Source organism: Balaenoptera physalus, assembly GCF_965194825.1.
Source record: "Balaenoptera physalus genome assembly, chromosome: 4".
Lineage (NCBI taxonomy): Eukaryota > Metazoa > Chordata > Mammalia > Artiodactyla > Balaenopteridae > Balaenoptera > Balaenoptera physalus.
This window is the reverse complement of record NC_138891.1, coordinates 86,279,644-86,301,017: the sequence shown is the minus strand read 5'-3', so window position 1 is coordinate 86,301,017 and position 21,374 is coordinate 86,279,644. Positions and strand designations below refer to the sequence as shown.

The 21,374-nt window shown below is 40.5% G+C and overlaps 1 protein-coding gene across 4 annotated transcripts in view; it reads right to left on the bottom strand.

The window, feature by feature from the left end:
• Positions 1-436: 436 nt before the first annotated feature.
• USF3 (upstream transcription factor family member 3) overlaps positions 437-21,374 on the bottom strand; it is a 49,296-nt gene continuing 28,358 nt past the window's right edge. For 2 of the 4 annotated variants that reach the window (XM_082460115.1, XM_082460114.1), the window contains exons 6-8: positions 15,303-15,392; positions 15,107-15,203; positions 437-12,382 (exon numbers count right to left, since the gene is read on the bottom strand). In XM_082460115.1, coding sequence (XP_082316241.1) covers positions 5,940-12,382; positions 15,107-15,203; positions 15,303-15,392 — 6,630 coding nt within the window. In that variant the 3' untranslated portion in view covers positions 437-5,939. The remainder of the gene's footprint in view (positions 12,383-15,106; positions 15,204-15,302; positions 15,393-21,374) is intronic. The other 2 variants (XM_082460116.1, XM_082460117.1) reach the window with 1 other exon arrangement.

Here is a 21,374-nt window from a genome sequence, read left to right as displayed (position 1 = left end):
TCGGCAACCTATTTTTTCCCCTCAAACTTCATGTTTGTGAGATGTGACAAGTTGATGTGGGTAGTTGTAATTAAAGACCTAATTCTTGTCCCAAAGTTTTGTGCTTCAGTTTCCGCCACTACAAACACACAAGGAGGAGAGTTTAAATTGAATCATCTATCAATTCTCTCCAGATCTGAAATTCTAATTCTACTTTTTACAATAAATATAGAGGTGTACAGTTTACTCCAAAAATATAGTGCTGATCATAATTATGATTTATCTGAGGTTGACTCATTGATCAGAAACACAACCCCATGGGAAATGTGTCATGGTATCATTTTCAGACATTTTGACAAAATTTAAAGATTACCTGAACATGAATCTTCAGTATGTAAGACAAATCATTTTAATACCAGGTTTGAAGCAGCACAGGCAATGATGAGAAAAGGCAGAATTCACAATGCAAAAATGCAAAGTTTATTTTCTTAAATAAAATACTATATTCATATCTATACAAATAATTATTACAACCATTAAAATGTTACATTTACCAATAAAAATTTCAAAACTTTAAACAAGAGCATGGTTCAGAATATTCACACCCTAATACAATGCATTTGTAAAAAGATGTCAAAATAAACAGGACCTATTCTTATTTACAGCTGTAGGACAATCCTGACCATATTATACATATCTGCTCTGGATTCTATTACAAAACAAATTAGTTCCCATTAGAATTATAAACCAGGTAATCTACAATAATAGGACACAGTGCACAGCAGACATTGCTGGCGTGAGAATAGTTACAAATATTACATACACTACTGTAAGCACTACAGTTAGATTTTTTCTGGTGACTGCCCTACAGTAAGCTTCTCACCCAGTGTATCTATAAATAATTTGTGAAGGTAACTATGTTCTCAGATTTTTCCACCCACTTTTACTGAAATGAATATATATGTGTATATATGGATATATATATATATCCTGTTGAAAGTGGAAGCAAATCTTTTCTTCACAGTAACACAACTGCAGCATTTTAAGCAACACTGTCTGGTCCCTTTCTTCTTGGAAGATCAACAGTTCAACTCCCCCTAAAAGTTACCGATATAGTCATGTCCAGTGCCTCACAGATGAAAAACGGTTTTAAGACTTAGGGGATGGAGGAACAGAGGTCCAGAAAAGTGAAGAGGGGACTGACATGGAGTAAACCTTAAGTTCCTATGACATAGTATGGTGTATAGCTGTACACACAACTGAAGGGAAAAAATTAATGATCACCTTTTCAAAAAAGTGTTAACAAATGCAGAGTTGTCTTCCATGTCTCATGAGATCCCTAGTGACAGATTATGCGGTCATCCAAAATAACACCAATTTGGACACTATCCCCAATATTTTCAACCCAGGTTGGCTCATGTTTATGAAGCATCTGAACACAGGCATGCGCCAGAAAATGATTACAGTTGACAGGGTTTGTGCAAATCTAGAGAGAAGGATGTTGAATGGCCACCACATACAAGCTCTGAGTTTAAAAGGAGTCTTGCATCTAACTAGTAAGTTTTTTACAAGATCGGCTTTAAAGATGGCTCAGAGAATGATAAGGCAACAGTGAGAAACATCAGCTGTACTTGTCGTCTAGGTGTTTGATTACACAGCAAGTACCATCCCGGCTGGCCCTTTGCTGTAACAGAGGAGTGAGTGAGCAGTATATTCCAATGGCTGGTCCTAGGACCAGAGGCACAGTTGCAGGTAAAGTGCAGTCTCAGGGTAGCGGCATGCGGGCACAGCTAGAAGCTCTGTGTCCAAGAAAGTCCTCAACACTTCTTCCCAGAACACCTGGATTGCCTCAGTCTGAACCTGATGTCCCCCACAGACTCTAGTAGAAACACTCTTAGGCTCACACAGGAAGTGTAGAATGCAGGGAGAATACTGTTAAGTAAAAAAAGGACCCTTTTCTGTTGAACTCTGGAGGAAGGAGAAATGGTATCCTTCAGCCAAAAAGGTATCGGAGAAGAAACTAATTTCTGGCCATTACTTTGCATAAAGGTATCATAAAATCATCGCTTATTATTATTGCCCTCTGGAAGTACACAGCCATAGGTCATTATCTCTAGGCAAAGGTAGATTTAGAGAGACAACAGAATTAGAACAACGACTTCCAGGTTCCTAAGGATATCAACCCAAAGCCGTCTGATTTTGGTACCACCTTTGCCCTTTCTTTACTCCTCCATGGGGGAAAAAAAAATACTCTCCCAAACAAGGGACAGAACTATATGGCACATTAAACATTTTCAATCGGTCGTGAACTACTTTTGTTTCGAGAAATTCTCGTTGCCCCTTAATAGGAGATATAATGGTTTCCAAAGGCAGGCATTTGGGAATCACTGATTTGGAAGTATGAGGCCCTATCACACACCAATCCAACAGACTCTGGACCCAATAAATGTTTCAAGGCAGAGGAGTAATCGTCCTTCTAAGGAAATGACCAGATTCCCTGCCACCTGTTTGACATGGAGCAGACGGAAGAAAATAAGAGCCTAAGTACTTATGTATCAAAGGAAGGATAAAACTAAGAAGATGCATATTAGTGATTCTTTACCCTTTCTCAAATTTTAAAAACTTCACTCCCATTAAAATGTATTTCTACATTTTTTTGGAGTATAGATCTTAGCCTCTCCATGAAATGGCCAATGTTAGAAGGCAAGAGCAAGGCAAATGAATTATCTTTAAAATGTTTAAATCATTTTGTATATTAAGAAGCCTGATTTTTAAAAGTTGATCCTCATTGCAGTTCACCCTGATATGTGACTGAAAATCACTGAAAAAGAATATTCCTTCCTCGTTCTTCTCTTCCCAAAGTTCTGATACATTACATTTTATAAAGAATGATCACTCTGGAATTTGCACTCCTTACTTAGAAAAAGGGTGCCATCTCTGGTACACCCCAAAGGTCTTAAAATAAAAATAAACTTCCTGCAGCAGTATAAAACATCCCGAAACAACCTGTATGTACCAAAAAAAAAAAAAGAAATGACATCAAAGTTGATTTCTTTTATCCATGATTGACACATTAGAAGTTTTTACATGATGAGAAATCTGAAAATTTTCACCTCATCAGAAGTTGCTGTGTAAAATGTTTACAGGAATCAACCACTTTCTGAAACTGATTCTATGTGATCAATAACACAAGAGAGAGAAATGATTTAATCAATGACTCTCACTTATGACTCATGCATAAGTTAGTGTATTTCTAGAAATTACAAATTTATCTGTGGAAATGGTTTTACATTCTATAGACATATATTAGTAAGCCATGAATAACATTAAATTTACTATAACAAAAATTGACTATGTTTTCTGCCATTCCTTTGCCAAAAATTATATCCAGAGCTTGTTAGATATTAAATAATAAATTTCCTCCCCCAGATCATGTAGCTCTAATTATCAAATACTTAATACTGCTGGTAAATCTTATATACTCGTGCTTATAAATCAAGTAAGATTACTGTGCTCTGAACACTTTCAGAATTGAGTTTGTGTATAAAATGATCTCTTACATACATACATACCTACATGTCTGTAAGATAGAGCTACATGTAAGCAGGAGCCAAATTATTTGCAGATGGTCATATCTTTCCTCTGATGGTCAAATACGCCTTACTTAGGGGGTAGAGACTCTTTCGGGATCAAAGTGTTATACTCCTGGAATGAAAGCTCTGAGGAATGTAAATGCTATCTCTGAACAGAGCTGAGCAGAAAAATACAATCAAGGCAACAGAGAAATATCTGCAAGTACCAGGCTTGGGGCCTTTCCACTGAATGTTCAAATTGAGCTTCTTCTTAGCCTGTTACCTTAGTTCCAATTCTAACAGTCCCCAGTTCTTCAGAACTCAATAGCCACTGTGTGTGTGTTGGCGGGTGCAAGAGGAGGAGCGGGGGACAGAGAGAGAAAGACAAGGTGAGAAAGAGAGAGGGAGGGAGAATGAAGAGCTGAACACACTGAAACCAATCCTTGAAATTAGCAGACTGGACCTTTCAAGTACAAAGAAAAACTTGAAAGTTAAAGCTTAAAACTCAGGGGTTTTTTTAAGTTATAAACCTCACATATTTTTTCTCAATTAACTACTGTGTTTATCTGCTGTCTTAAGTAACTTATTCATGATGCTCTCCTATTCCTCCCCACGAGCGTTTTGAAGGGAGAAAAGACAAACATTTTTCTTATTTTTTTTGCCCCCAGGAGGCTGCCTCAGCTGGCAGCAGGAAGAGACAGGAAAATTTGGTGAGAACAGTTGAAGAGGCACAGATGACCCTTTTGCTGAGTCTTTAATAGAGGTATTCACTGGAGTTAACTGCTCTAACCAAGCCTTAGGAGGCTTTTTATTAAGGAAAAAAACCCACAAAATTCTGGTCCGTGGGTTCACTTTGCTAACAGAGTAGACAGAACAGTTTATATCTCCCACTCCGTCCCATTTTTGGCAGACTGTAACAACAACAAAAATTAATGGGCTTGAGAATGTGAGTACATATAATTGTTTTCTTAATTTTTAATTAAATTTTCAAAATTCAATACATGAATTTTGAATATATTTTTAAAATTCATTATTAACTTCAGCGGGGCTTTTAAAAAACGCTACATCAAGTTCTTCTACACTTCAGCAGGTCTCAGGTCCCAATTCCTCATTTTCAGATGGCAGGCCTATTTTTAAAGAGCCAGTTTATACTTTAAAATCTATGTCCGAGTACACACACACTCACACACATGGACATATACAAAGACAATTTTTTGAAGCACCATTTCACATCTACCATCAGGAAAAATAATGAACAAATTCATCTTCTCACTGTAATTCTATTATGAAGGGTAATAATGCAATATACAATGCCATATTTTAAATATAAATATCAGTAATGAAAATACTGACAGAGCTTAAGACTCTGTTCAGAAATATTTTAAAAGTAAGGCTCAAATAACTGTGTAGATTCCAAACACGCTATTTACTGATCAGTCCCTAATGATTAAACAAATGTAAAAGAACTTATTTCAAGATCAAATAAATAGAAGAGAATTCTACAACAAAACTCAATGAATGAAACAATCTTTAACTGAACACATGCAAAACTCCACAATACAACTGCTTTTATCCTCATGGCCTGATGCAAAATGCAAGTACAAAATGGAGAACATCTATGTACTTTGCTTTTTAGCTTTCCACTTTTAAGGCTACTTGTTTAAGGAAGACCTTTGCTTTACAGGATCTTGGCACATTAAAGGATAACATGGCTCCCTAATTTGGAGAACTAGACATGACATTCAGATAATTTATGAATTGTTATAATTAAGAAAGAAGCCTCTACCTAAACCAAACCTTGGGAATAAAGGTTGATTAAACAACTCATTTATTTGCTAACTGCTTGACTTGAATCATGGACATTCATTCTACATTAATCCAATACCTGCCATGGGTAAGAAACTGTTCTAGATGCTGACACTGGCCAGTACTTGGTTATGAGCCATTGTGTTATATCGAACTGTCTGTATTCTTGGAAAGCAACTCAACCAGTTCAACTATCTATTTTACAAATTATCAACAATCAAGTTTAAAATCTAGGTTCCTTCCTACCACCCAGGACACACCAAGATGATCTCCCTCAACTTCCAGCCGATTAATATCTAGGGAATGTCAGATTACAGATCAAACTTGAAAATGTAAATCTGCTTGGAAAATTTAAAAAGTACACCATGCGGTTAAAAATGAAAGATAATTTGTTTTCGACGACCCAGTATTTGCCTCATCTCTGACACGGCTTCCCTACATTCAGAAGATAACTGACAATTGATTAGACAAACACAAGGAGATACACTCACGCAATCTCTCTCTTCCTGTGCACATGTGTGAATACACACACAAATACATTTGTAATCTCACCCGTTACATTTATGTTTAGTCAGTCAGTATTTAAACAGCTGAACTGCAATCATGACCTAAAATATGGCTTATGTTGTGGGCAGGTCTGTTTGAGGACTGCTTGGAAGAGTCCGAGGCAGAGGAGTTTGCTATCGTAAGCAAAGGTGACATTGCTGAGCCGTCAGGGAGAGCTGTAGCTATTTCTGGAAACAAAGATGTCATATTAAAATTGGATAAGTGAGAGTTGGTCATGTGCATTGGGGGCATATCAGGGAGAAGAGGAAAACTTGGTTGAGCAAAACCAACAGGTCTAGGAGGAGATAAAATTGATCCAAATCGGTTATTCAAACTTCCACTGTTTACCTTCTCTGTGCTAGGATTCGAGAACATTTGATTAGAAAAATAGGGGATTGAAATATCATTGGACAGTGTAGGATGAGCAGGAGAGTATGGGGGATAGAAGGAGGGGAGAGTATTTTGGGGATCTACAGGGATGAGGGCTGGAGTTCGAGTGGCACTAGGCTGAGTAACCTGTGGAATGAAAGAAGTATTAGCATTTATTGGTGGATTCATGCCACCCTCAGGAATAAACGGAAAACCAAAATTTTGTGATAGTGTATGCTGGTCAGGCGCTGAATTGTCATTAGGTACTTGTGGGCCATCAGGCATGAAACGAACAATACTTCCTCTCTTTTCTGTAGTGGGTTGTTGGCGTCCGAGAATCATACTGCCACTAGTAGACAGAGGAAGATGGGGAAGACTTGGATCAAAGACATTACTGTGTCTTTGGTTTCCAGAGCGATTCCTTTCAGGCTGACGAATTTTGGAACCGCTGCTGTCTTGCAAGGGATGCCTTGATCGCTGGGGAACTGAAGAACTAGTTTGACGTACAGGAGGCCCTTGGTCAGCATTTCCGTGAGACACAGACGGATGCGGCAAACCTGGCCTTGCAACCCCATGCATGTTGGTTGTGACTGGAGGGTTCATGTGGCCCTTGGTCCCGTGACTGTCAGTAATCCTCATGGGATTGGACTTCTGTACAGAAACGTTGGGACTTGTGTTTCGACCTTGAATATCTCCTGAGGAAGAAGAACTCGAAAATGGAATATTCAAAGTGCTGTTCCTGGTGTTAATTGCACCCAGGGACATGTCACAACTCTCCCTGTTCTGACCCTCACTCTCTCTTCTAATATGGACACTTTCATGAGTTGGGGGACAATTATATTCGATTGCAGAGGAGGGACCACACTGTGTATTCCTCTGATGCTCTGGGAGTGATCTCTGGCTCCCAATGACCTGATCACCCAGGTGAGGGGCAAGTAAACTCTGCATGAAACTTTGGTGACATGTATTTTCACCGTCCCTTGGTGGGACAGCATTTCCTGTTGGGATGGTCTGAACTGGTGGGTAAGGTAATCTCTTTTGGCGGTCAATTGGTGGTGGACCAGGGTTTTGACTAATTCGAAAAGCCTGGGACTGCATACTCCTCAAGGATGACACAGGGTTACCTATTTCATTATTTCTTGAAGACTGTACTTCAAAATTACTCTGGGGCTGCTGACTGGCTCCGCTTGGCTTAAATGTCTGACAGTCAGAAAGGCGGATATCTGAGGTAACAGTATGGTCCACACGACCCTGCATATTATGAATGGCCAAACTCTTATTTCTGGGAACATCAAGGTAGCTTCTCATTTCAAGCTGATCTGAAATTCTGGAACCCTGAATCGATATACCCATTCTCTGCTCTGAATTAGAAGATGTCTTTCCAATGAGTGCCTCCGCAGAGTAACTTGAAACTCTATTTCTCTCTGGCCTGTGTGGAGTACAAGTCATGTCTGAAGGTCTCGTCACGATACTCGGCTGGGACACCATTTGCTGCTCTATGCCTCTTGACGTCAAAAGCCTCTGCATTGGATTATGCCCAGATACGTGTTCAGAAGAAACCCCCGCACCTTGCTGCCGGCTTCCCACCTCCTGCTGGTGCATGATGTCTTGACTGAGATGGTTCTGCGGATGGTTATGGTGACTCCGGCTTGTGGAAGGGTTTTCACGACTCTTCTCTGGCTGGGAGCTTCCAAAGTGTTGCTGCATCTGTTGCTGCATCTGCTGATGGTGGGGGTGTGGCTGACCGCTCTTGGGTCGGGATTGGTCAGTTCCATGGTGCTTGGGTTGTAAAGAAAGCTGAGAGGCCTGAGTGCCCTGAACAAGAGTCCTCTTTTTCTGCATCTGAACTTCCTGTTGCAGGGTTCTCTGTTGGTGGACGTGGGGCTGAGAGTGGACAGAGCTCTCCGCGTGAGGTACGTGATGCTGCAGTTGATATAAGTGATGCCTCTCTCTTAACTGCCCTGCTTGCTGCTGCTGCTGCTTTAAGTAGAGATGGTTACTATGCAGGTGAGGCACCCCTTGAGCCGGAACATGCTGCTGCAGGGCCTGCAGATGTTGGCTGGCCTGCGTTTGCTGCTGCTCAGCCACGGAAGGCTGCGAATTGCACTGAACCTCAGTTTGCCTCAACGCAGGGGCCACAAAGTTGTTACCAGGTGGAAATAATCGCGTAAGGCCATCTCCATGTGCTGGGTTGCTAATAGGCACAGCTGAGTTTGAAGAGTTGGGAGGGATCTGACTAACCATCATTTGAGTTTGATCGGAAATGCTGTCTGGAGTTCGGCTCATCAGGGACAGACCTTCAAGCCGGAGGGGAGCCGGCTGACAATGCTTTTGACGTTTAGCTGAAGACAGTAAGAGGTCATCTTGGACAGCACGCTTAGCAGAGTTTTTACGGCTTTCATGACTTGGCTTCAAGAGTGGCTCTTGAATCTGTGGATTTGGTATGGTACCAGCCATAGTATTTAGCTGTTCTTGGGAGTATTCGGTCATCAGAGATGGTCCAGGAGGCTGACTGCCATAGGAGCTAGACGAAACCGTCAGATTAACTGTTGCAGGAACAGCTGTTTGCTCTGAAGTTTGGGATAAACCAGCGCAGCTGACCAGAGGATGGCTGATGCTGCTCTGATGGATAAGATTATTCACACTTAAACTGGCGATGCTTGGTGGCTGAGAAGTCGAAACCTGTAAAGAGGCATTTGATGTTTTCATTCCTATGGAGCAACTTGGCTTTTCAAGGGGCCGACCCACAGTTGCTTCAATTGAATCCTGAGAATTAAATTCATTTGGTGTTGCTTCTGCCTGTCCTGGGCCGTTCTCTTTAGATATCTGTGTTTTGAAAGGCTGGTCTCCCTCTAAAGAGGATGCTTCAGAAGGCTTTGAAGGAACTTCCCTTATATCAGCCTGGGTGCCAGCTCTTCCCTTCTCAAGGTTCTCCTGGTCAAAAATAGCTCTTGCTGCAAGAGCAACTATATCAGTTTGCTCTACAAAGGTACAGCTGTCACACGTATTGGTCGTTGCATTGCTGGTGACATCCTCTCTAGTTGTTTCAGGAAGCATGGATGCAACTGAGAAACTACGACTACTGCCAGAGCTGGTTGACATGGGAGAGTCAGCCTGCCTACTGGTGAGCAAAGAACCACTGATAACCTCCTGATCAGGGATGCAGGAATGATGCTGTCCTGGATCTCTATCGTCACTGCTCATCAGTAATAGCTCCTGTTTGGGATGTAAATCAACACTTGAATGGACTATTTTAGAATTTTCTGAAGAAAAGTCAGGATGGTCTACCTGGACTGAAAGAGATGATTTCTGAGGGTCTTTTCCTTTAGCAAGACCAGATAGCAATGCAGTTAAACCCTGCCCCTTTAAGAGACCTGTGGTTTGCACTGTAGCTGATGAATCTTGCTCAGCCCTGCAAGGTTCAGCAATGACTTCTACCTCAGAAACACAGTCAGTACTTGCAGTGCTCGTGGCGGATGACAAATCGGAAACCTGAGAAGCCAAAATGTGGGGATCATTCTCAGACGAAATCAACACGTTGGCTGAAGTGCAGGATTTGGCGGCATCTGGCAATGCCAAACTAGTTGGTGGCTTATCCTGAGATGTCTCTTGCTGGAAAACGGGGAGAGAATCTTTGGATTTTGCTGGGGCCATTGTAAAATGTTCACTTGTTACAGATTCTTGGGAGGATGAGCTAGACTCTTCTGCTGACTTAGATTTGGGTATAGACTCAGGTATCACTGATTCAGAATTCAGAACATCCGAAGAATGTGAGCCAGAAACACTTACACTATTTGCCTGGGACATAGTGACAGATGGTAACACACCAGGGAGTCTGTCCAGAAGTCCATCATTACACGATGGCTCTGTGGAGCCTTCGGAGCTGGGGCAGTCTAACTTACCCACATCTCTGGCTGGATTCAGGGTGCAGGCTGACTTATTAGTGGCTAAGTGTTTCTTGACGCTCGGCTTCTTATTCAGCCTTTTGGACTTCATGTTAGGCAAACAAGCTACAGTGTTCATTGAGGGAGTAGTCACTAGATTATACGTACTGGGTAGTGTGGCTGAATTCTCCGTTGTCATGGGAGATGCTACAGCTGTTGTTAATGAAACACAGTTAGCTGGGGTGGTTTGACTATTTGCAGCGGTTTGAGGATTGGCAGGCTGGCTAACAGACAGTTGTACACAGCTCTGCCCAGCCATCTGCGATATGCTTTGATTGAGGCTGGCCAAAGCGCCAAATGTATTCAGGGCAACATTGGTATTTGGATCTTCGCTGGTGGTGGGTTGAATAATTTGCATAGGGGTTTGACTTGTAGTTCCTGATGAAGACATCACGGGCTGCAAAGCAAAGAGCTGTCCATTTAAAGAAATGGTTTGAGGCTGCTGTTGGTTTGACATGGTTACAGAAAAAGTTTGTGTTGAATTAGATGCTGATAAAGATGAAGGTCTTGGTAATATGTGGACAAGGTGCTTTCCTCCAAAACTCTGTGGGGTCGAAACATTTTGCACTGAATTGTTAGACCCTATGATAGCACTGGCTCCATTGACAGGGAGTCGAACAGAGCCAGGAGGTGGAGCGGAGAGGAGTGGCAAAGGGTTCTGATTAGCTGCCTGTATGATTACTATCTGTTGGCCTACTGTTTGGTTGGGAACCTCTGCCCTCATCATTGTTGGGCACGGGGTCGTGCTGGGTGGCTGAAGAATGATAACGTTTTGATTAGCAGGAGCTGCGTTAACAGCCGACCCAACTGGCTGAGCCATCTGAATCACTTGCATTGCTGAATTCAGTGGAAGGATACTTTTTGGAGGCTGAGATTTAACTTGTGGCTGGGCAATCAGTGACTGCATAGGTAAAGATGGACAAGAAGGCAAGGTTACAACGACTTGCTCAACTGGCTGCCCAGCTGCTGGAGAGGAATTATTCAAGTTGACGCCTGTAGCCACACATCTACTGTGGTTGGTCGTGGTGGGGTTAGTACCAGACTCATTTAACACCGGAGTCACAGCAGAAGATGGTGTCTGGCTTAAGGGCTGAATAGTGTTCCCCGCCAGTTGCAAAGTAGTCCACGTCGTCTGCGTGTTTCCAGCTGAGGAAATTCGGGTAAGGCTATTAATGTTTTTCAAATCCGAAGCACTAACAGCTGAAGAAGGCAAAGAACAAGAAAGAGTCCAACCACTGTCCACAGGGTTTGCAGGAAGGGTGCTCACAGGGGTGGCGGTCTCCCCTCCTCCAGGGGCAGATGGGGCCCCCACCGCAGTAACACTTGTCAAGTCTGCGCCCTTGCCAATGCTCGCTGGACAAGAATCACCTGCACATCTTGGAGGCTGGGAGCAGACCGTCGTGGTAACGGAAACAACCAAGGTGGTTTGAAAATCACTTCTGCACTCCTGTACGCGCAGGCAGGACTTGCTTCCTTGGTGTCCTTTAGTGGCAGTTGCTGAGCAGCTGGAGGAGACGCTTGTGGCACAAGGGACTGTTTTCTTCAATAATTGGGGGCTCTCTTGCCCATTCTTATTTTCAGAAGAACTTTGATCCTTTAGACATGTGTGCAGGGAATGATGCTGGGGTGGTTCAGGCCCGACAGGGACACTGACCAGTGAGCCACTGCTGGCACCAAGCACACTCGACTCGCTTTCGGAGGTGGAAACCTCAAGAAGATTTTGAGCAGAAATGGTAGCAGGAAGACAAAGAGGAACAGGCTGGTTGGCAGCCAACGCAGAAACCGTGGTCTGATGCCATGGCTTGTTTTCAGAAGGGTAAACTCCAGAAATAGACACAGGAGTCACAAGATTGCACGTCCTCTGTACTGGCACCACATTGGCAGTTTGCTTTTGTAAATTATGACCAACGTTAAAGGTTATCCCCTGAACAGCTGTTCCCTGGCTATTTCCACCAGGCTGACTCCCGTTGGAATAAACAATGATATTCTTTTGAACCTGGTCACTGGGAATAACAACAGAGACCTTTGAGTTTTTAAGATTTCCTTTCCAGTGGATTGTGGGGTCGTCGTATAAACATATGTCATTTGCTTTTAGTAATTCAATATATCGGCCATTTTCTTTTTGAATTTCTTCCAGTTGTTTACGTAGCTTTTTAATTTCTTCAGCTACAATATCAAAAGCAAAAATGAAAAAATTACCCCTAAGTGTCAATATTTATAATAATTTAAGAAACAGCTGTATACTAAACTACTGAATTCTAATTTTAGTATTCTAAATACCTCAATTGAGAATCTTCAGCTCTTTTCTAATATAAGTTCTTTCTTCTTTTTAGAATGGTATCTCAAATCTCTATCCTAATCCTTTGAAAAGTATGTATCTTTAAAGGTCAACAACTCAAAGGTCAAAAATTACTCATAATGTAGAAATCTCAAAATTCCAAAATTCAAGATAGGGCAGCAAGGAAAGACACACTGATATCATGGTAACATGCTAGGAAAATAACACTGAATATCAATATAATAGCATTTAAATGTTGCAATAACTAACATTACTTTATGGTGGTAACAGACAGTCTTTTTTTTTTTTTTTTTTTGGCCCCTCTGCACGACTTTCAGGATCTCAGTTCCCCAACCAGGGACTTAACCTGGGACCATGGCAGTGAAAGCCCAGAATACTAACCACTAGGCCACCAGGGAACTCCCAACAGTCTTTTTTATAAATAGCTTTAAACTGGTTTCTATTTTACCCTTTGAAACAATAGAGACCAAGCAGAATGTGTAAGAAGTAAGATGGGAGAGTGCTGAAGAAAGCACCAACAGTGAAACTTGCTTTTTCCTTGGTAGGGCCAATGTGTGTATGCTAGTGAGTAATGAAGACGTCCGTGATGCCCTACACTGTGTTTTAAAGGAGACAGCCTCAACCATGGATACTAAGGGTCAGCCTTGGCTGTTGGTATGTATGCTCTGGGACCCTATACATCCCCACCTGCCTTGCCACAGTAGGTGTTCTCCCCCATTCCCTCCACCAAAGGCAGCCGATCCTCAAGGCCAATACCTTATAAGGTAGCCTGAAGTAACAAGTTCTGTTCCAACAAGGAGGAGCTAAGACTATCAGATTGTTTTTCTCAGCTATTTAAAGAAAGAGCCACAGAAGAAAGATGCCAATGTGCTATGGACATTAGAAATTAAAGGACAATTATCATGGACCAAATAATAAAGAAGATTGTTCTCACTTATTGTGCACTTACTATATGACTGGCACTTTTCATTCCCTGTCTCATTAACTGATAATAACAATAACAACAACAACAACAGATAACATTTATCAAGCATTTACTCTTGTGCTGCGCTTTACTCTAAGTGCTTTACCTGTGTTATCTCTTTTAATCCTCATAACAACCACGAGATGGGACAACCACCTTTGTCATCATCACTTTTAGCTGTAAGAAACAGGTTCAGAGTAGCTATATAATTTGCCTAAAGTCGACTAGATGGATGCTATGATTATCCTCATTTTAAGACAGGGAAACTGACACTTGGAGAGGTTAAGTAACTGGCCAAAGGTACTGAGTGAGCAAAGGAAGCCGAGACTCAAACCCAAGTGGGCCTGACTCCCAAGGCCACTGCTGTGGCCACTGTGCAAGACTGTCATGTGGGCAGTGAGTATGTGGAGGAAGCTGCTGGGAAGAGAAGCGAGAGCAGATACAAAAAAGAACCAAAGAAAGCATCATGACCGCGATGACAACACGGTTGGACTTAAGGGGCCTCGGGTGCTGCCCCAACCCCTGGCCTGGCTGTTCAGCTCCTCCTGAACCGCCTGCAACTTGTATTTCTTCAAGTTTCCCTTTTCCCTAGGGTAACTCGATTGCCTCAGATGCTGGGCTGTGAAACCAGAGGAGCCCTCATTAGAAAAGTCTATCCATCACTCTACTATCCCTTTTGTGGGTGCCTCAAAATGCTTACCAAATATTGATTATGTATCTAATTGCCTGACAGCACCATAAAACAGGACCTGGACCATAAAAGACAGCTGACTGAGGGGAGGGGTAAGTTGTCAGCTAACTGAAAGTAAACAAGAATTCAGAATGCCCACCTTCTGGATGTGCTTTCCAGCATCCTTCTCACTTCTTACAATAAACACAGCCCAGCATTGCTCCCACATCAGCAAATTCTGAGGTTTGTCTCCTTTTAAGGTGACCTACTGAGTTGTCACAGGAGATTCTCTCTGCTCTTGTCAGAGACATAAATAAAAGACAGTTCAAACTGGCCTACGACTCGGAGCTTTCTACTTGCCTGGGGTATTTTTCTTTTTAGCTGTTACAAGGAAACCTTCTCTCCAATGCAAATGGGAAAAGAGAACTCATCTGATAGCATAAAAAAAGTCACCTCTAAAGATCAAATGTCATTAAATGACCAGGCAGTCTCATGCACACATTACATGCAGTATAAACAATTATGAACTGAATGTTTTGGCCTTCTGAGTTAACTCCTAGTTAAGTCCTGGCACAGGCATATCTTTATCTGTTTTAAGTTACACTGAGCAGGACTCCCGCTGCATCCTCTTATGGGATTCCACTAGCTGGAAGATCCACCTGGAAGGAAGGAGATCCAGTATTATCTGCATCATGAGTTTAGCAAACGTGAAGTACAAGAAGAGTAAAAAATCAAAATTGTGTAACCTCTAACAAGGTTAGAGTTGCTCAAAGAAGGGGGAAAAAGAGGTCAACTAGGTTGAATTTATTTGCAACACTATTCTCACAGGCCCACCCAATGCATGATCTTAATGTGTTGGGACAAAAAAGCCTTCTGTATCCTAATATAAATTGCACTGTGACACAAAGGCCTGAACATTGAAAAAACAACAGAAAGTGAGAATCTTAAAATCTTTACCTTGTTCATTGTTTCCTCCGTTAAGCAGGAGTTCATCGTTTTGCCTTTTCAATTCTGTTATATACTTAAAGGCTTGGTCCAGGATCATATTCTTGCTCTGCCAAAGAAAATCAACCATTTAAAAGTTTCACTGAAGGTAAGAATTTGCCAGAAGAAAGTTAAAGCTTTGGTTTTATCACATACATGTGATACGTACCTTTTCAAAATTTAAAACTGCCACCATATTCAAAACTTCTACTGTTCCTCTTTCATTTAGTAAGTATTTATTGAGGCTCTGTTCTAGGCACTGGGGATGTAATAAACAAAAGGGACAAAGTTCCTGACCTTGAGGAATATTATTTATTTATGAGGAACTATTATATATTAATATCTATTTATATTTATAAATAAAATCAGGTGGTGATAAATATTATGAAGAAAAATCAAGTAGGGTACTTCACTCTCTGTTAATCTAGTCACCTCCCTTGCCCGGTCCAGGTTTGAGTTTAGATGCATCTTTATCTAGGCACTCTTCCCTGGGCCTCTCTGTTCTGGCACTCTATATTTCCTTGGCTAGATGGTAGGTATTATTCCCCTCTTACTATGATATTTACTGTGTGCTTTATTATTCCAGATCACAGAAGGGCATAATGGATGGGAGCACAGATTCCCTCACTTAGCATTTCTATAACTTGGGAAAGTTAGTCTTTCTAAACCTCAGTTTTTCATTTGTAAAATGGGGATAATAAAAGTACGTACCTTGAAGGATGTGATAAGGATTAAAGTCTTTAATATAGAGAGAGCATATAACACTCTGAGAACACAGTTAGTGGGGTATGGAAAGTGCTTAATAATTGTTAGCTTCTTGTAGCTACTGTGTGTCAGGTCCTATGTTAAGTACTTCAAATGCATTATTTCTTGGACTCTTTAGAAGAACTATATTGTTATTCCTTATTTGTTCAGCTTTATTGAGGTATAATTGACAAATAAAATTGTAAGATATTAAAAAAATAATAGTAAAGTAGGGTAAGGAGGAGGCCAGAGAGATGGCAGAGGTTACTCTGTGCTGTGGACTGAATGTGTGTGTCCCCCTACAATTCATGTTAAAGCCCTAATCCCTGATGTGATGGTATTTGAAGGTGGGGCCTTTGGGAGGTAATTAGGTCATGAGGGTAGATCCCTCATGGATGAGATCACTGCCCTTAGAAGAAAAGACAGGAGAGAGGTGATCATTCTCTCTGTCATGTGAGGACACAACCAAGAAGAAAGCCCACATCAGGAACCGAACCCGCTGACACCTTGATCTTGGACTTCCAGCCTCCAGAACTGTGAGAAATACATTTCTGTTATTTAAGCCCCCCAGTCTATGGTAATTTTCTTATAGCAACCCAAACTGACCAAGACATTCTGCTACAATCTATTTCATATAGGGAGGTTGGGGAAGGCCTCTCTGTAAGGTGATATTTAAGCAAAAATCTGAAGGGAGTACAAGAAATCATGCCCTGTGGATATGTGGAGGAAGAAGGCTCAGGTATCAGGATCAGCAAGGACAAAGGTCCTCAGGCGGGGCTGAGTTTGGCATGTTGGAGGAATAGTAAGGAAGTGAGTGAGACTAGAGTCAAGTATATTGGGAACAGTGGGAGGAGAGAGGCCAGAGAGAGCCTTCAAGACCATGGAAAGATTTTAGATTTTAATGTTATTCTTTACTCTGTCAACCACAACTACAAACTATTCTAAATAGTAGGTTGAGATAACAATGTCACTTGATTGAGTTTTGGTGTCATGCTCCCAATATATTCCATTCCTAAGCTTTCTCAAAAAGATCGTATTTTATGTCAAAGTTCCTGTATTCTTTACTTAAATTTTTAAAATTGAAAATATAATATATGCATATGGCAAAAAAAATGTAAATAATATGAAAAGATATATAATGAAAAGTACATTCTTTTTGACTTTAGCCCTCCAAACCCCTTTCCGGAGTCAACAACTGTAAGTTACTTATGTATCTTTCCAGAAATATTCTATGCCAATACATATATACATATATATGTATATGTGTATATATATATATATATATATATATATATATATATATATATATATATAAATCTTTTTTTAAAAACCCAGATAGAAGGATACTATAAACAGTATGTTACATGGATGCAACTAGAGATTATCATACTAATTGAAGTAAGTCAAAAAGAGAAAGACAAATACCATATGATATCACTTATATGTGGAATCTAAAATACAGCACAAATGAACCTATCCACAAAACAGAGACAGACTCACAGACATAGAGATCAGACTTGTGGTTGCCAAGGGGGAGGCGGGGAGGGAGAGGGATGGACTGGGAGTTTGGGGTTGGTAGATGCAAACTATTACATTTAGAATGGATAAACAATAAGGTCCTACTGTACAGCACAGGGAACTATATCCAATCTCCTGGGATAAAACATAATGGAAAAGAATATTAAAAAAAAAAAGAATGTATATATGTGTATAACTGAGTCACTTTGCTATACAGCAGAGATTGTCACAACATTTTAAGTCAACTGTACTTCAACAAAAAAAAATTTTAAGTATGTTACATTATTTTGTTTTAATTTTCAAAAATATATTTTGGGGACTTCCCTGGTGGTGCGTGGTTAAGAATCCGCCTGCCAATGCAGAGAAACGTGTTCGATCCCTGGTCGGGGAAGATCCTACGTGCCGTGGAGGAACTAAGCCCGTGCGCCACAACTACTGAGCCTGCGCTCTAGAGTCCACGTGCCACAACTACTGAAGCCCGCATGCCTAAAGCCCGTGCTCCACAACAAGAGAAGCCACCGCAGTGAGAAGCCTGCGCACCACAACAAAGAGTAGCCCCCATTTGCTGCAACTAGAGAAAGCCCACGTGCAGCAACAAAGACCCAGTGCAGCCAAAATTAAAATTAATTAATTAATTAAAAAAATATATTTGTATATCTTGGATGGTATGGTCATTTTATGGATCTTCGAATCCTTGAGCATGGTATATCTTTCCATCTGTTTGTGTTGTCTTTAATTTCCTTCATCAGTGTCTTATAATTTTCCAAGTACAGGTCTTTTACCTCCTTAGTTAGATTTATTCCTAGGTATTTTATTCTTTTTGATATGACTGTAAATGGGATTGTTTTCTTAATTTCTTTTTCAGATAGTTTGCTGTTAGTGTATAGAAACGTAACAGCTTTCTGTATATTAATTTGTATCCTGCAACTTTACTAAGTTCATTAATGAGTTCTAGTAGTTTCCTGGTGGCATCATTAGGATTTTCTATGAAGAGTACCATGTCACCTGCAAACAGTGACAGTTTTACTTCTTCCTTTCCAATTTGGATTCTTTCTATTTGCTTTTCTTATCTGATTTCTGTGGCTAGCACTTCCAGTACTATGAAGAGTAAAAGTGGCAAGAGTGGACATTCTTGTCTTGTTAGAGGAAATACTTTCAGCTTCTTACCATTGAATATGATAGTAGCTGTGGGCTGTCATATATGGCTTTATTATGCTGAGGTATGTTTTCTCTAAACCCACTTTGTTGAGAGTTTTTATCTTAAGTGGATGTTGAATTTTGTCAAAAGCTTTTTCTGCATGTATTGAGATGATTATATGATTTTTATTCTTCAATTTGTTAATATGGTGTAACACACTGATTGCTCTGCAGATAGTGAACCATCCTTGCATCCCAGGGATAAATCCTTCTTGACCATTGTTTATGATCCTTTTAATGTACTATTGAATTCAACTTGCTAACATTTTGTTGAGGATTTTTGCATCTATGTTCATCAGTGATACTGGCCTGTAATTTTTGTGCTCATGGATTGGAAGGACTAATATTGTTAAAATGAGCATACTACCCAAGGCAATCTACAGATTCAATGCAATCCCTATCAAAATACCAATGGCTTTTTTCACAGAACTAGAACAAATAATTTCAATATTTGTATGGAAACACAAAAGACCCCAAATAACCAGAACAATCTTGAAAAAGAAGAGCAAAGCTGGAGGTATCATGAGTGATTTCAAATTATACTACAAAGCTACAGTAATCAAAACAGTATGGTACTGGGACTTTCCTGGTGGTCCAGTGGTTAAGACTCCATGCTTCCAATGCAGGGGATGTGGGTTTGATCCCTGGTCAGGGAACTAAGATCCCACATGCCGTACGGCGCAGCAAAAAAAAAACAAATAAACAAACAGTATGGTACTGTCATAAAAACAGACACATAGAGCAATGAAATAGAATAGACAGCCCAGAAATAAACCTATGCACTTATGGCCAATTAATCTATGACAAAGGAGGCAAGGATACTTTGGGGGAAAAGACAATCTCTTCATTAGGTGGTGCTGGGAAAACTGGACAGCTACATGTAAGAGAATGAAATTAAAACATTTTCTCAGACCATATACAAAAATAAACTCAAAATGGATTAAAGACCTAAATGTAAGACTGAAAACCATAAAACTCCTAGAAGAAAATACAGGCAGAACACTCTGACATAAATCGTAGCAATATTTTTTTGGATCTGTCTCCTCAGGCAAGGGAAACAATAGCAAAAATAAACAAAAGGGACTACATCTAACAAAAACTAAGACAGTGTCCTTTCATAAAGCAAAAGTTGAGACAAAGGCAGAACCTGATAATGCCCACCTACTGCACAGTGAATGAAACTATCAACAGAACAAAAAGGCTGCCTACTGAATGGGAGAAGATATTTGCAAATGATATATCCAATAAGGAGTTAATATCCAAATATACAAAGAACTCATACAACTAAATATCAAAAACCAAACAACCCAATTAAAAAATGGGCAGAGGATCTGAATAGACATTTTTCCAAAGAGGAAATGCAGATGGCCAACAGGCACATGAAAAGATGCTCAACATCATTATCAGGAGGGAAATGCAAATCAAAACTACAATGAGATATCACCTCCCACCTTTCAGAATGTCTGTTATCAAAAAGACAACAGGGACTTCCCTGGTAGTCCAGTGGGTAAAACTCCATGCTCCCAATGCAGGGGCCTGGGTTTGATCCCTGGTTGGGGAACTAGATCCCGCATGCATGCCACAACTAAGAGTATGCATGCCGCAACTAAAGATCACACATGCCACAACAAAGATCCTGTGTGCCGCAACTAAGACCTGGAGCAACCAAATAAATAAATAAATAATTTTAAAAAACAGAACAAAACAAACAAACAAAACCCAAAAACAACAAATAAGAAGTGTTCGCGAGGATGTGAAGAAAAGGGAACCTTCATGTCCTGTTGATGAAAATGTAAATTGGTGCAGTCACTATGGAAAACAGTATGGAGACTCCTCAAAAAATTAAACATAGAATGACCATACAATCAAGCAATTCCACTCCTGGATATTTATCCAAAGAAAACAAAAACACTAATTCCCAAAGATATATGCATCCCTATGTTCATTGCAGCATTATATACAATAGCCAAGATATGGAAACAACCTAAGTCCTCATCAATAGATGAATGGATAAATAAGATGTGATATGTGTGTGTATATATCTATATCTATGCTATACTTTCTAAAGGCTGTATTTATTTTGTTTACCAGTCTATTACTGATAAATACTTAAGCTATGAAAGAGGAATTTTGGTTTTTTTATTCTTCAGCTTTTAAAAATGTTACAGTGAATGTTTAAGTTCTACCCAGTATTTACACTATTAAATATCTCCAGTACTTTATCCGATAGCTCTCTTCATGTAGGAGTCGGTGATTTAGGGTTTTGGTTCAGCAAGTTACAATTTTGGGTCCCTTAGGCTGGGTCCCATCAGAAATCCAGTATAACCCAGGAAACACTGTACTTTAGAGAAAGAAACTAAGATAGTGTCCTTTCTTAAAGCAAATGTCGAGACAAAGGCAGAACCTGATAATGCCCACCTACTGCTTCTCTACTGCAGATGGGGGTGGGGACATGCGGCAATAGTTAAGAAAATCTAAATCTATTCAGCTTCTGGAGACCAAATACTGACTTCCATTGCACATTCTAGGACACCAAGAAAGAGAAATGATTATGGTTTCCTTTCAGAGAAACTTGTAGGAATAAAAGCCAAGGGGAGGAACATTTTATTGGGCAAACACCAGTGCTTAGTGAGCAGCTACTACACATTGATATGTGGAGAAAGAAAAACAATCAGAAGACACAGTACCTGCCCTTAAGTTTGCTTGTGTGTTAAGGAAACAGAAAGTACCTTTTTAAAAGGACTAAAAAACACATTTATGCAAGACTAGGTACCATCTTGTA